This window comes from Tenrec ecaudatus, chromosome 9 (genome assembly GCF_050624435.1).
Source record: "Tenrec ecaudatus isolate mTenEca1 chromosome 9, mTenEca1.hap1, whole genome shotgun sequence".
Classification (NCBI taxonomy): Eukaryota; Metazoa; Chordata; class Mammalia; order Afrosoricida; family Tenrecidae; genus Tenrec; species Tenrec ecaudatus.
The window spans coordinates 69316260-69332157 of NC_134538.1; the positions used below are offsets into that span (position 1 = coordinate 69316260).

The 15898-nt window shown below is 42.7% G+C and overlaps 2 protein-coding genes across 2 annotated transcripts in view; one reads left to right on the forward strand and one right to left on the reverse strand.

Annotated features, from left to right (window-relative positions):
- The first annotated feature begins 879 nt into the window (after window positions 1-879).
- On the forward strand, window positions 880-7699 carry TARP (TCR gamma alternate reading frame protein). Its single transcript, XM_075557319.1, has 3 exons — window positions 880-1015; window positions 5231-5281; window positions 7557-7699. Exons 1-3 carry the CDS (start codon window positions 880-882, stop codon window positions 7697-7699), a joined length of 330 nt encoding a protein of 109 aa, XP_075413434.1.
- A 4776-nt stretch (window positions 7700-12475) lies between these two features.
- STARD3NL (STARD3 N-terminal like) overlaps window positions 12476-15898 on the reverse strand; it is a 47490-nt gene continuing 44067 nt past the window's right edge. Inside the window, exons 8-9 of the mRNA XM_075558186.1 lie at window positions 14171-14247; window positions 12476-13291 (exon numbers count right to left, since the gene is read on the reverse strand). Of these exons, the coding sequence (XP_075414301.1) occupies window positions 14189-14247 (59 nt within the window). The 3' untranslated portion in view covers window positions 12476-13291; window positions 14171-14188. The remainder of the gene's footprint in view (window positions 13292-14170; window positions 14248-15898) is intronic.

Genomic DNA, 15898 nt, shown 5'->3' on the forward strand with positions numbered 1-15898 from the left:
TGTAAGCACATGTAGAAGTAGATAGATACCCTTTATAACAAATCAAAGTGTACTGTGTCAAAAACAACACTGGTAATAGAAAGTTTCCTCTTTACCTTTATTCGCGTAAGAAATCAAATAAACGTGGCACACTCCATTCAGCTAACTGGAGTCGATTCCACTGAAGTGCAAACTAGGAGAACATGAGTTATTTGGCCGGAGGGCAAAAGTCCCCAAGTTCACAGGATGGGAAAGGGAAACACTTTCCACAAGATTTCAGATTTTCATCGGTGAGCAATCAGAGCCTCTAAAAGGTCTCTGGTGTCCTGTCCCACATTTACCTCTTCATCCATCCCGAAAACATGTCCACCATGAGCGACTCAAAGATGTGTTTCAATGTCTCCATGAATGTGGCGAGTCTTAATATGAAGCAATTCAATGCCATACATAGCGAGGACAAAGGCCGGCCTTTAATGCGGGCTCTCGTAATGGTGACTTTCGTACATAACTTATCCTGCCGAACCTTTCCCTCCCCATCAGCCACATTAGGATACTGATGTGCGACTTACATAATGTGGGTAAGAATGAAAGGCCATGGAAGGCAGTCTATCACTGGCAACACTTCTTCCCTCTACTGTGCAACAGATCGTCCCAAACTGCAACATTGTTGCTTCTCTAACAACATTGTTTAACTAGTGTTTAACTTTCCCTACAGATAAAGGCTCCGAGGCAACCATTGCCCCAAAGCCAACTATTTTTCTTCCTTCCATTGCTGAAACACAACTTGACCATGTGGGAACATATCTTTGCCTTCTTGAGGATTTTTCCCCTGATGTTATTAAAGTAGATTGGAATGAAAAGGACAGCGATGCACCTCTGGGGTCCCAGCAAGGCGAGAGTATGAAGACACTTGAAGACAAATTCACGAAATTCAGCTGGCTGACCGTGAGTGGAGAGTCGTTGAATAAAGAGCACCAGTGTGTGGTGAAACACGAGACAGGTGTTAAAAAGATTATTTTTCCTTCCATAAATAAAGGTATGTATATATAAACTCCCCCCAGGAAAAAAATGTATTCCAAAGGCAATTTCCCACCATTTTCCATCAAGTCTTAATGCAAACAAATCTAAACTTGGTTAAATGTTGTTACATTTTGTGGTAGTACAAGGACCCTATTACTTTCTCATAGGATGAGAATGATGTCAGCTTGGGAATGAATTTTTTTTAAAAGAAAACAACAGGAAAATTTCAATGAACCTTTCTCAACCACACTTTCATGAGCCAAAATGGTTGTAAGGATGTTTTAGAGTTGAGCTGGCCAATGGGAACGTACCTGATATAACAAGTTTCTTTCATCATGATTGGGGGACTTTAGGGAGCGTGGAGGCACAAATGATTTTGTTTAAAGGCTAGCCCAAAAGTTGGTGGTTCAAATTCACCCAGAGACACCTCAGAAAGCAAGTAGTCTGATTATCTGCTTTTGAAAGGTGGGAGCCAGAAAAATTCTATGGAGCAGCTGTGCCCCGCACACCTGGGCGGGCCAGGCATTAGAGTGGACTGACTGGCAGCAAACAGCATCAGCACCTACGTGGTTCCGCACCGCCCACCTCATAAGAGTACCCTGATGCCAAACCAAACCCACCACCATCAAGTCAACTTTGGGTGCGTGTCCAAGGCTGTAAATCTTTAGAGTAACAATAAGTCTCCTGGTTCTCCCACAGTGTAGCTGGGGGTTGAACTGCCATCCTCTCTGTTGGTGGTCTTGCCATGGATGAAGCCAGTTCAATAAAAATTTGTTGTGCAATTAGTGTATGGGGGTCCCGAGAGGAACTATAGGGTAAGAAATAGGGCTGAAACTGTGGACTCGTGGAAAGGAAAGATTGTTTTCCTAATCACACCTGGTTCAGGTGTGCTGCCCCAAAGGAGTGGCTCTAATGCAAATGACGTCCCTATTTAGACGGTCTGGGTGGAGGACTGAGTGTATCCTGAGTCTCCTAGGACTCCAGTCTGGCTCTGCACTAAAATCTCTTTGTTAACACAGAGGGTAGACACCAACAGTTTTGTACTTTTCCTTTCAGTCTACAAAGTTGTCCCAAACCATGCAGACCAAGCAATAACTAAAAGCGGGAAGGGCTTTGCTATGTCCTGGCCCTCCTTTCTTCCATCTTTATCCTCTTGGATTCTTTGTTCCTCCAATTATCAAGGGACACTTTAACACTTGCCTTGGTCAGTGTTCATCACACCTCATGGGCTTGGGGTAAAGAGCAAATTAATGATGTCTACGAAAATACTGCCTTCAGCAATACCACACAGACATATCCACTTATTTATTTATGTCATTTCATTTTTTAAAACATTAACTCATGTAAGTATCAAAACAGTTCTAATTACATACTTCCACTGCAAGAAACAGCAGGAAAGTAAATATTTCAACACACGTTAATATACGCATATGCAGGTACATATGGTTCCTATAACCCCTGTATCTCAATGTCCGATTAGGTTCATGTTTCCTAGCAGTCAGAGGAAAGTAAGAAATACAGTAAATTGCATGAGGATTATTATCATAAGAGAGGGATGCTTGGGTTTATAGTGTGATTTTGTACTAGTTACTATTGAGTGGATTCCAATTCAAGGAGAGTCCATGTGTGGAGCTGTGGGATTTTCAATGGCTGATTTTCCCAACGTAGATCACCAGGCATCCTTGGGTGCACTCTGAGCTTCAACAGTACAGTTAGCAGCTGAGTGCGTCAAACATTTGTAACACCTAAAGTCTCTCTCTCTCTCTCTCTCTCTGAGTCTCTCTTAATAATGTGGTTTGTTTGACATTAAATTTTAAAACAAAGGATTTATATTATAATTTCTCATGCTAAAAGTGTTAGTGCAGATGTTCTAATGATGCTATACAACAATTCTGTAGTGCCATTTCTTAAAAGTTTTGTTTTTTAATAAAAGCTAAAAATGTAACATGGAAGCCCAAATCGGCAACATGACCCCAAGGATAGATTAAACGAATCTGGTCCAAGTTTAAGACCACCCCTGATTAAGAGAGAGAACTTAGGATGTGTGTAAAGATTTCATTATGAATTACCCTCATGAAGCGATCACTGAAGATAAGAATATTATTGCAAAATCTGGTGAAGAAGTCAGATGGCGCTCTGTTATGTGGAATAGCTCCTGGAGTCTTAAAGGTTTGTCTTAATCCTAGCCACCAGAGTATTTGGGTGTCAGCTAAGTCCACGCAGAAGGAGCACGCTGGCACTTGTGATGGAAAAATTGTAAATAATAGAATCCAAGCCCTGAGGAGAACACTATATTAGAGATTTAATTCTGAGCACTGTGTTTCCAGAAGACTGGATGACAGTGAAATCCAAATCTCTTTGTCTCCATTGAAGTCCCGTGGGCCGTTGAGCAGGGATGTGAATAGTCTTGTCCTCTGAGCGCGTTGGAAAGTGGATTACTGCAGGCAGAGCTTGGTTAGAATGCACCGTCTTACCTACTCTGGTTCTAGTTTTTATTCTGTTCTGCTCTCTTTTTATTTGAGGTTTTTCTGCTCTTGTTGGAGGGGGATTTTTTGGTATGCTTTTCTGTATTTGAAAGCCAGGTGAGGTAAATCTATTGAGACAGGAATGAGATTCATAGCTCCTCACCAGATATGATAGAGAAAATTGGAAGGTAACGGGGAACTAATAATAATGGATACAAGAATGAAGAAAATGATCTCATACTGATTGTGGTGTTGATTGCACAACTCCTTTTAATATATTTCAATCATTGGGGCAAACATTTCAGTATTTTATTGATTTCACCCCAGTCAACATATGGTGCTAGAGATGTTACCTTTTATCTAGTAAAGTCACTGTAAGAAAAAAAAAAAAGAGGTTTTCAGAGCACATTAAAGTCTATTGGCGATGGTATTGTAAGTTTTAAACACATTTATGTGAATATTTTTCTCCCTGGGATTTGACCCAAAGCCTCGACCTCAAGGCCATTCTTGGTTTTTTGTTTTTGTTTTTTAAGACAAAAAAATAAGGTATTGTCCAGAAACAAAACTGTATACGAGAATTATGTTCTTCGGGCCAACAGCATATCCCACAGAAAATGGATTAAGTGAAGCAAATACTCTGCTTCTCTCAATCCAACTATTAATTATATTCATGAAAATGATTTTTTTCATCATAGGTAAATACAACTCTCACGGAAAGCATCATATTACCAGAGAACTATAAATGTGACCTGGCCAATTCTTCTGTAACCAGGACCAATTCCATGCAAAATGCTGAGCTTCTATAATTAAGGCCATTTTTAGAACATAACGAGAGGTCTAGAAGAGAATATTTTCTTAGTATATTCATAAATAGAGTAGTAGGTGGTCACTTTATAGATGATATTCTGTTTTCTTTAACTATTATTTTTCCAAAGTACTCTCCAGAGTACTTTGAGAGTCTTTTATTTAATCCTCTACACCCACCCTTTGAAAACTGCCTCACCCCTCAGCTGGATGACCCATGCTTTAGGAAGGGCTTTCTGCCGCAGTTCTTGGTCCTCAGGGCCCCGCGGAGCAGGAATTGTCTCCATGGCAGTGAATTTGGAGTGTGGGTTTATAATGTAACTTACTTCAGAGTATTTTCAAGTACTAAGCATGGCACAGTAATAATTACTCAATAGGTGCTAGCATTTATCACCACGACTGCTGTCACAGCTGCAAACACAATACCAGGAACTCATTTGCACGGAGCAGGGATATTGCAGTTTATTGGGAGGAAGAGTCAACACCTCACCAGCCACCCTGAGGCAGTCAGCTCCCATAAAGCCTAAGAGAAAAGCCTCATAGCATCGCTGGATGGAAGTGGGGTTTCTTGTTTGGGAATATATGACTGCTTTTCATCGTTCAGTTGAAAAATGTCGTGTGCAGAAACACAGATGAGTGGAATCTGCTGACTTGCATAGATCAGGCCAATTATTCTTGGGTTAATGGGAGTTTATTTGTTAAGGTCTGTCTCTCTGTCGGTCGACTATACACACCCTCACACAGTTAAACCCTAAACCAAACCAAACTCCCTGTCATCGATTCAATTCCCCCTCATCGTGACTAGATAGAGGGTTTCTGATGACCACCTCCTCCTCCTGCAGAGTTTGAACTGCTGACCTGGCAGTTCTTAGTCTGACACTTAACCAAACAGAGTCACCAGAGCTCCTTGGTTTAATAATGGGCATGCACAACTGATGAATAATTGCCTTTATTTCTTCTAGGCTTAACTCAGGAGAAGAATTCCACAAAACCTTGTTTGAAAGGTGAAAATGGTAAGTTTTCATTTGTTACACTAGAAATTATTCATCCATGGGGCTTTTGTTTCTAATGATGAGGGAAATATGATAATACATTGCTTTCAGGTTATTGTTTATGTGTTTGTTTTTTCCACCTCTGGTCATTGTTGGTAGCTAAAAAATAAGCAGACACTAAGAATTTCTGAGACAGGAGGCATCATGCTGTTTTCTATATGTAATTCTTTATTGAATCCTCACAATACCCCTGGGAGTGCTACAGAAGTTCCCCCCATTTCATTGATGAGGGCAATGAGATAAAATTAAGTTTCTTGTTCCATGTCACAAGGTGGGTTTAAATCCAGGCACCTGAAGTAAGAATTCATATATTTAATTAAACTAGCCACAGAACGGGAAGTTCCAAGTCCACGGACCTCAAATATAATGTAGGAATGGGTCTTCAGAGTAATATAAACTGGGTTTAATCTCAGTTCTTTGAAGCATTTGCTGCATGAATATACATTTCTATTCTGTTCTGAGCAACATAGCCTCTAAAAACTAGAAATGATTGCAGTTAACTCACCATGACTTAAGTCACTAATGAGATAAGAAAACAAATCAGAATGTCTAGCATAAGATATCTCATTTAACAAACAAAAATTTTTATAGCTATTGAGTGGATTCTGACTCACAGTAACCCTATGGGACAAAGGAGAATTGTTCCCTGAGCTTCAGAGACTGGAAATCTTAACAGGAATTGAAAGCCTTGTCTTTCTTCTGCAGAGTACTTGGTGGTTTGAACTGCTGACCCTGTAGTGAGCAGTCCACTGAGTAACCCACTGTGCCACCAAGGCTCCTTATCTCATTTAGCAGGTACAGAATAAATAGTCGTCTTCAGCCCATTCTCCCTATACAAGACACTAGAAGCATTAAATCTACATCTGCGAGTCTTTCATCTTTCCCAACAACAAGACTATCTGGCCCTTACCTACCACTACAGTTGGCAAGGAGAGACAGTAACAACTGACCTGATCAAGACTCCAAAACCATCAACAAATTACCCTTCCCATGCCACATGCTATTGATTCCGGAGTTCTGACTCTGGAAACCAAACATGTAAAGGAGCAGCGGCTAAGCCGCCTGGTTCACTGAATCGCCAGTCTGGCCCACTACCATTGCCAGGCACTATTTCTCTACATTGTATATTTCCTGTGAAACTTCAAAGCCCAGTAAGTCCTCTTTTCTGTAACATTTGGAAAAGACATATAACACATTTAGGAAAGGCAGGTTAGTGAGCCACGCTAGTCTAAAGGGTTGGAGAATTTGCATGTCCAAATTCTCCAGTTCTCTTTTTATAAAAAAATCCATTTTCTCTAGTTCCTTTTTTAGGAAAATTTCCAAATCATGCCTCTCCCACCACCACCAGATTTCCACGGATGCTATCCTGCTTTAAGCACAGCATGACACTATGCAGGCGCTCCTGGGACAACAATTCATCTGTACTTGATGTTCAAACCCTCTGAGGTGTGGAGTATGTATTTCACGTAGAGATGCCGCATCCCAGAGGAGTCAAAAGCCTGCCTCCAAGGGCATGCCCCATGAGGCCTGGCATCAGACCAGGGACTTCTTTCCCTGTCCGAAGTTTCCTTATTTGCACAATGGAAATAAAATTCTCTTGGGAGGTTTTGTAAAGATTAAGTCACACTAGATTGTTGTGTATAAAAGCTCTCAGAACAATGTCTGGTGTGTGGTTAGTGCTGAAAGAACAGAATACAACCAAAGGATGTGTAGATTGTTATAAGAGCTGTAAGAGCCCCCAGTGAAGATTAAAAAAAAAAACCCAGCATAAAAACAGAACAGAATCAATCGTTATTACTTATAGACATGGTGTCGATACACAAATGCTAAAAACTAGTTCTTAAATGTATTTTTGATTCATTTGTCCCAAATAGAACTGTAGTCCTTAATGTTTCAGAGAGTTCAGGGTGACAGCAGAGTTTAAACCAGCAAGCCGAATTCCGAGCTACTGTGCTGTGGTTGATGGTGGTAATGGAAGGGATTTGGCTGTTTGTGGGTGTGCGGTGTCACTTTTATATAGATCATCGGAGATAAACATATGCGATCTCCCACCCACTGATGTGTCCCCTCCTTTCAAGACATGAGCCCTGGCGGCGCTGTGAGTTAGGTCCGCCGCTCACCCCCCAGATGCTCCCTGGGACACAGGTGAGGCTGTGCGCTAGGAAAGACGTATAGTCTGCGGCAGTGAGAGTCCTCTCAAAGTTACGGAAGACACTAATCCACCATCTTCTCCTAGACACCCTGGGGCTGCAGCTCACGAACTCCTCCGCCTTTTACACCTACCTGCTCCTCCTTCTCAAGAGTGTGGTCTACTCGGCCATCGTCGCGTTCTACCTGCTTCGAAGAGCAGACGTCTGGGGCTCGGCGAAGAGGTCCTGACCGAGGGGAGCACATGGAGCCTTCGTCTCTTCGCTCATATTGTTCCCGAGCTTTCTGCTGAGGGTCTGACCCGATTCTCTTTCTGAGTTGGGGTTCTTCCAGTTCCCGGGTGTGTTTTTTGTGAATGTTATTGACAAACCGAAGCCACTGGGCAAACCAAGACAACCCTACTTAGCACCTATAACAAAACAGTCTACTAATACCTTGGGGCAGGGTCAAGGGTCACCCACACAAGCCTTTAGAACCTTCTCACATCCCCCCCCCCCCCCCCCCACGAAATCTCCATCAGCTTCTCTCAGGCGACCCAAATACACACACTGAACTCAGGCCTGGTGGACCTTGTCGTCCAGCCCCACCCCTAGGCCCTAGTTTCCACTGCTTCCACTCAGGATCCTGACCCCCTGGGTGCAACAGTAGAGCTGGGCTCCATTGTTTGTCAGTGGCTTGTAGTTTGGGGTATGTTTTCTGAAGCATCTCCCCGTGGACTCTAGTCCACACACTTAGCCATTAGCAGTGGGACCCCTTACCATTTTTACCGCGCATGACTTCTGCCTGGCCACCTCGCATTCCTTAGCCAGGTAACCACCTTCAACCCTTCCATTTTATACCCCCGAAGCCACCATGTCTATGCTCCTTGAATGCTGTGCCTTGTTTTTAGATATCGGAACAATAAAATTCAATAATATTAAAACTCTACGCTTGTCCATTTATGCTTTAATTTGACAATCTAACTGGTAGCCCAAGATAAGAAATAGTATGGCTATTAAACAATGACATTTCTGATATGGAAGGGAGGCTATGTAGCCCTGCCAGGCCCAACACCTTGCAGCCTACAGCACAACTGCCACCATTCAGAGAAGTCGTGTGGCATGGTGGGAGAAATACGGAACAAGAAGTCAGGCCTCGTAAATAGAAACATTTCACAGGCTACTTGGCCTGGCTCTCACTTGCTGTGTCATTTGTTCTTGACTAAGTGATGTTACCTTAGTATATCCAAATTAAAAAAAAAGCGTTGAAATGAAATCATTCCTTACTAGGCATCAGATACTGCTGCAAATACATGCCGGCTCATTTAATTCTCACAATATCCCTTGGAGATATGTACCATGATCTCTGTTCTGTAGACGGGAAAATTGTAACCGAAAGGAGCTGATGCACACCCCACACACCCACCCTCACACAGCTCACAGCTGCGGTTGAAAAGCCAACACCATAGCTGCAGAAGCTCGGCTCTCAATGTCTGCAGCCTTTGCTCCTAGTGGAGACCTGTTACTTTATTAAAATAGGAAATATCCTTCCTCCTCGGTTAAGAACTGACTGAAGGGAATTATATCCTTACCTGTCCACGAATATTCTTGCTCCTACACCGCTTTTACAATCAGAGTTGTAGGTAAATCTATCACATGACTTTCTATACTGCAAAGACTTTTATGGAGAGGCTGCCAATTACCATGGGAATGATGTGATTAAACCCCTTATCCCCACACCCAATACCAAAAGCCAAACCCACTAGGTACAGTCCCGTATGTGATGGAAACACTGGACACAGGTTTGTATCATTCTACATAAAAAATAATTGTTTCAGTTGTCTTTGAATTAAAGCTCCTCATACCTTTATTAAAAAGAACAAAACAGTAAGATTTATCAACATTTTAACCATCATGAATTTTCCTCTACTGTTTTGGAATTGCTTTCCTCACAAGCTCCATATCTTGATTTTTTTTAACCTATCAAGCAGGACACAATAATTTAAGCAATAATTAATTTCCCACTTATTATCAATCAACTTCCTATATAATTGGCAAGCAGAAATTTTAAGCAATTGGAGCTAACCAGAGATATTACACCAAGATAATTTAATTTAGTCCAAAGTCTAGAATATCTTCCTAAGCCATGATGTCTGAGTAAACGTATGTTCTCCATCATAGTTTTTGATTGCTTTGTTTTCTTCTCCTCCTGCACCTCTTCCTTCTTCTTTTTCATTATAGCAAGTGCCCATCCCTTAGTGAGTGCTAGGAGTTCTACTAGGTAGTTTACAGTCCTTATTTGCAATGCGCTCCACTGCACCAAATACAGGCATTGCATTCATCCCAGCAATAGGAAAATTAGGTCTCCAAGGTTTCATCAAATGATCATCAAGTGATCCAAGGATTGTAAATTATATAATCCGAAACTGAAGAAGGAAATAGGGGCAGAGCTTACATTGTGAGACTGCAATGCAGAATGCTATGGATGACAGTGAAAGCCCAAAATACATCTGCAGGATTTTCACAGGGAATTCCCTCTGTCCATAATTGAGGGATGGGAATAACCTGGCTATCAGATGGAGTATGGTAGAGCTTACTCTAGTAAATTAAGATGATAAATCTGACTTCAATGATTAGAACCTTGCCATTTGGTCTGCCTTTTGACACAGTTGGTGCTTGATCTCAATTTTAATATTTTCTGGGTTTTCTTTTTAATATTGGGGTTTATTTATCTCTGTTGTATTTTGCCATTGCTAGTAACCTTCTTGACTCTATGCTATGCCTTTCTCTATGTTTGAGGGATTTGAAACCCAGGTTAGGTGAACCCAGAGACAATAACTGGAGTCAAGGTCCCTGTGATATGGCAGGCATTGGGGGAGGAGAGGGTCATGAAGAGGAGCTGCTATCAAGGAGTACAAGAAGGAAATGTTTTTTTATTGTGATACTGATTGTGTGACACTGCTTGGTATGATTGAAGTACTGAATGGCATGACGTCTAGAGTAGGTCTTAACAAAGTGATTTGGGGGTAAAAAAAGAGAATCTTCCTTTATACACCTGTAAAGAGTTACAGGCTCAGAAACCCAGAGTTCTACCTGTCCCACAGGGTCACTATGAGTCGGAATCTACTCCATGACAGTGTTTGAGTTGTTTCTTATTTTTTTGTTCTCATTAATTGGACTTCTTTAGGTCAAATACCAAACAAAACTCAAACCCACTGCCACCGATCCAATTATAACTCACAGCGACCCCATAGGACAGAGGCAGAACTACTCTTGTGGGTTTTCTTTCGGAGGCTGTACATTTTTGTTAAATCAGAAAGTTTCATGCTTCATGGGGATAGCTGGTGGCTTTGAACTGCTGACCTCATGGTTAGCAAGCCAACAGAGCCCACAATGTCATCAGGGCTCCTAAGACCAAATGCCTGACTCTCTACTTAAGAGATTTGGGGTTATTTCTGAGTTGTTAAAGCAAAGAAGCAGAGGAGTAAGTTTCAAATCATTGAAATTTCAGCGAGGCTGCTTTTGCTGCCATGGAGTACTGAATTCTGTCTCCAGTTGCTTCCGTTGTCTTAGCGTCTTTCTTGCCCAATCCGCTGCCCTTACGTTAGGAAATAGATGGGCCTGAGGGGTGGAAGTGGTGGTGGTGGAGACAGTGGGTGGTGTGACAACGGCTGTGTGGCTGATGGTTTGTATTTTCTGAGGCTCCTTCTGTTTACGTGCTCGGCGAACTGTGGTCGATTCGTGGAAAACACACAAAGGCAGGTCAGCCCCTACTCGGGGCTGTGCATTGGGTGGCTAGGGTGTTAGAAGATAAAAGAAAGGCAGTTAAACCACTACTAACTCTGCTCCTTTTGAAAAGGCCACAGTGAGCAGCCACACACGTATGAGATGATTATCAAACTGACTGGGTTGGGCTCCCTGCTTTTTTATCTAAAGGTTTCCCTAATCAGCTACGGTGAGTTGGAAATTTTATACGCAGGAGGGTGTAGATCCATTACCTTTAGTCTACTCATAGGAGATTGTTCTGGAGGAAACTTAAAGGTGGATGGCATGCTTCTCCAAAGCGGCTGTTACCTTTTTGTTTTGTTTTTGCAGTGTAGACCGTGTGACTCAAGATTTGGCCTGTGGTCTATTACCTTAAGTAGACTGAGGCCATGGACAACAGCTAGGGTATGCTTACTTTCCCCCAAGAGGTATGGAGGCCCCGACTTCAACTGTGTGACTGAATGGCAGAAATCAGTAGAACAATGTAACTCCCTGACACTGAGTCAGTTCTGACTCATAGTGACCCTAAAGGACTGGGTAGAACCACCCGTGTGGGTTTGCAGGACTGACGCTACAGGAACAGAAAACATGGGTTTCTCCTGTGGAGCAGCTGCTGGCCTGGTGGACAACAGCCCAAGGTGCAAACACAACACCACAGGGACGCCGGAGAACAATATCAAATCTATCTTAAAGGAACAACGTGAGTTTAAAGCCAACCTAAGAAGGCTTAATAGAAGATGTCTGTTCACACCAAGTGTGAACTAGGTCCATTAGACAAGGGCTGGTCACCACGTTCCCACCTCTGCCCTGCGCAAACATGGTGTGGTGTGGGTGTCCTGGCCCAGAAGTTTGCACAGTCAAGTCATATCCCTAACTCGGCTGAGCTTTGGCATCCTTTGAGGGCCAGTCACTTCCTACTTGCGCAACCAAGCAGGTGCGGGGGCGACTTCTTTCCCGGGTTAAATGAATACACCGACATGCTGACTTAGGTATCATCTATGGGTTTGGTGTGTGTAATTCTACCCCCATGATGGGATGTCCTCACCATGTCAACTCTGCTGGGTTCCTGAGGATGTGGGGCCAAGGCCAAACCCTGAAGAGTCTGCTTGGGTCTCCTTCCGCCCGAGAAGCCCTCACTGATCTCCGTGACCTCACCTGGAGCCTACCTTCTGCAGTGCGGGTATCCCTGAGCTTAGAATAAGCACAGAGGGTGCTGGATTTGGGCCAAACAAGATGCCAGTTCCATCCAAAACAGGGCCGCAGAGCCATACACAAGTAAGCCTTTATTGACTGTCAGAATGAAAGATGAGGAAACCGAACAAGCTTGTTGCAGATTCCATGTTTGGAAAAAAGTTCACAATAGAAGTTGGTTCATTTTAATTACAATTGGTCAAACACAAGGAAAAACAGCAGTTTCAGGGTGTGGGTTCAAAAAAAGAGAAAGACAGAGTTTTGTGATAAAATAGTATAAAATGTCAAGTAACACCATACACTGATTCACAGTCCCTCTTGTTCCCCTTTTAAATAACTATAATTGTAACACTTTGGGTCAATTATATGATGTAAAACAAGAAAAAAGGTAAACATTTTCATAGGGCAGATTTTATTAATGCTTTAAAACTGTACAAAGAGTGCATGTACATGAGTTAAAAACACAAGGGAAATACAGGTTGTGAAAAGAAGAAATATAAAATAAGGCTGAGTCATAAAACAAAGATTCCATTCTGTGAATCGGAACACAAAGGTACTTCAGTTACTAAAAACACGTTATGTTAATATATTAAGAAATGTTTTGATTAGGAACATAGGACATGACTTTTCTGCAACGATTCCATGAACATATCAGACTCATTCTCACTGAACACACAACGGATCATCAAACGATCTTAAGAGCCCCAGGCAGGCTACTAAATGTATGTGGATAGAGTACAATGTCTGTGAGGTATTACAATAAATAAATTCTTCATGAGTCGTCCAACCAAGTCAGCAGGGGGATGTCACCCCTTCAACTGTCCTGGGGGAGCTCCCCAGCTTTGGGGTTTTCTGATCCCCTCTGACGACTTTCAGGAGGGTTTTCACACTGGGGAAAGAAAGAAAAGAGAGAAAAGTGTGAGGCATTGTCAAAAGGCAAACTGCCATTTTGCCTTAAATTTTTGTAACAAAATGTGTGTCCTGAAGTTGGGCTGGTTTATAGAGAAACCAAAGAGACATATGAGCATGTTTCATAGCATCTTCAAGTGGGATTTACCCGGTCACATATCTGTAAGTTGGCTGTCTGTCTAAACTGCTGGGGTGGGAGGAAGGGGCTGCAGAGTGCTGGGTGTGCACGGTGGAGTACGAGGGCTTCCTCGAGAACCTTCTCCTGGACTCCATGACCTTGGCTGACCAGTTGATTTCCATCCCGGTCTCTCAAGGACAGGCACCCTTCCACTATTCCTGCCTTCCATGACTCAATGCCCAGGCAGGGCTGCTGCTGTTACAACAGACTTTCTGGGCATCTGCCTTGCATTGTATAAAGAAAGAATGCTTCTCTTTGATGGTCTGTGGGATTTAGCCATGTATCAAACACTCCAGTGTTTAAAATCAAGCATCATCGCATAGCTGCAAGCCTTCCCGGGACCCCACAGCGCCAGGTTAGTATGGGCGCTGGCACCACACTGCGGGGCTGGCGTGCAGCTCATGGCACGGTGGTAAAGCACCGCATTGCTCACCACAGCACAGTCATCTGAACCTACTCCATGGAGAAACGGGTGCAATGGGTTTGAGATTTCACTTGTTTTTACACCAAATTAAATGCACCTTGAGACTTTGAGGTATTTTTCGCACTTCACAAATTAGACAAATTTACAGAATAGGACACATCGGGCTCTACATTTGGCAATCAGTCTTTGGGTTGGACTCTGAGCATGCGCAAAGAAAAGGCTGCGTAATTCCGGCTCTGTCGCTCAGTCTCACTCACTTTAACAAAAGGAGTCTCTCATAGATCGAGGAGGGGCTTCTCACTGTCCTGTTTTTCGTCAGCTTCTTCATCAGATCCTACACAGTGGGGGAGAAGGAGAAAAAAACAAAACAAAGACATTCCCATCCATCTAAGTAACAAATGTTTTCTTTAAAATGACACCACAGAAATAAAAGTTTAAGAGATCTGGGTTAACAAAACTGTACAAGTGTACTTTTACACTTCAACCTTGCTTCTTGGTGGGGGGGGGGGTCTTTTGAAACATAGTCAATCACTCTCACTAACTGTGCCACAAAGGATTTCAATGTACGTACTACTAAAACTATTTTTCTTCCACGTCTTCTTTGCTTAGAAGCTTGCCTATATTTCTAAGTGCAAATAACCTGGAGCATTGGGACTGACAAGCAGATGTCCGTCATGTTTAAATTCACTTTTCTGGGTGCGTGAGAGAGTGGGGAGAATGACTCCAGGGGGCCCCCACTACGAGGAGCGTTCTGGGCGAGACACTAGTGGAATCCTATGACCCATCCTTCTGACCTGTCATTGCACGGCAGAGCTCTCACTCAGGCTCTGTTCCTGGGTAACCGGTACTAACCATGGTACAGCTTTCCCCAGCAAAATTGAAACGCCACACTCGCGGCTGTAGGTTGCTTCAGACTCATAGAAACCCCATGGGACAGCGTAGAACTGTCCCATGTGATTTCATGGACAGCCACACCTTCCCCCAGGAGCGGCTGGCACAGTTACACTACACCCCCAGGCCTCCTCTTTGCCCATCGTCATGTATTAGAATAAAGCTTCAATAATCACTACATTTAAATATCAGGCTCCATTTAAATATCTGGCTCCCAGGCACAATTATGTTTACAGATAGTTCATAACAACATGAAAAATGTGTATGCTATAAATAAAAAGAAAATACTAGTTAAATCGTAAGATTATTATTTGCTAAAGATAAAAATCCAAATACATACATGCAAATCAGAAAAATGAGAGGAAAGTAACCAGGGACTTTCAAATTATTTGCTACAGAGTTGAGCATTTCTATCATAAATTTGAATGAATTCTATGACATGATAAGACCTTTAAATCCTGGTATTTTAAGTGTAAGTATGTATTATAAAGTCACCAGTTTGCAACCATCAGGTACTCTGTGTGAGAAAGATGAGACTTTCTACTCCCGTAAAGAGTTACAGTCTTGGAAACCCACAGGGGAAGTTCTACCTGACCTAGAGGGTCACTATGAGTCATCAGTAACCGGTTGGCACTGAGTTTTTTTGTGCTTTTTTAAATAAAAGGAGTATGGCTATAATTATGTGACATTATACACTCATATATGGAATTTATAGGAGGAAAGCTTCAAAAAGTTGTGGGAAAGATCCATCATCTTTTAATCCTATTTCTCCATAAACACTTCGAAGTCCCCGTGTACAACAGCCATCACTCAGTAGTTAGAAACCCTCCCCCTGCACTGCCACCGAATTGATTCCCACTCGTAACAAGCGTTCTGGGGCTGTGAATCTTTACCGGAGCAGACGCCCCCCCCCCCATCTTTCTCCTGGGGGCCAGCAGGGGAATATGAACTGCTGAACTTGTGGTCAAATTTGTAGGACAACTCACAGTTGTCGGGTCGATTACAAATCACGGTGACGCTATAGGACGGAACAGAACTGCCATTAACTGTGGGTTCATGAGACTATAAAGCTTTACGGGAGTCGAAGTGTCATT

Coding starts and splice junctions, on each gene's coding strand:
- TARP (XM_075557319.1), top strand. CDS start 880: ATGAAGACACTTGAAGACAAATTCACGAAATTCAGCTGGCTGACCGTG. Junction 1,016..5,230: donor TTTTCCTTCCATAAATAAAG/GTATGTATATAT, acceptor TATTTCTTCTAG/GCTTAACTCAGGAGAAGAAT. Junction 5,282..7,556: donor TTGTTTGAAAGGTGAAAATG/GTAAGTTTTCAT, acceptor ATCTTCTCCTAG/ACACCCTGGGGCTGCAGCTC.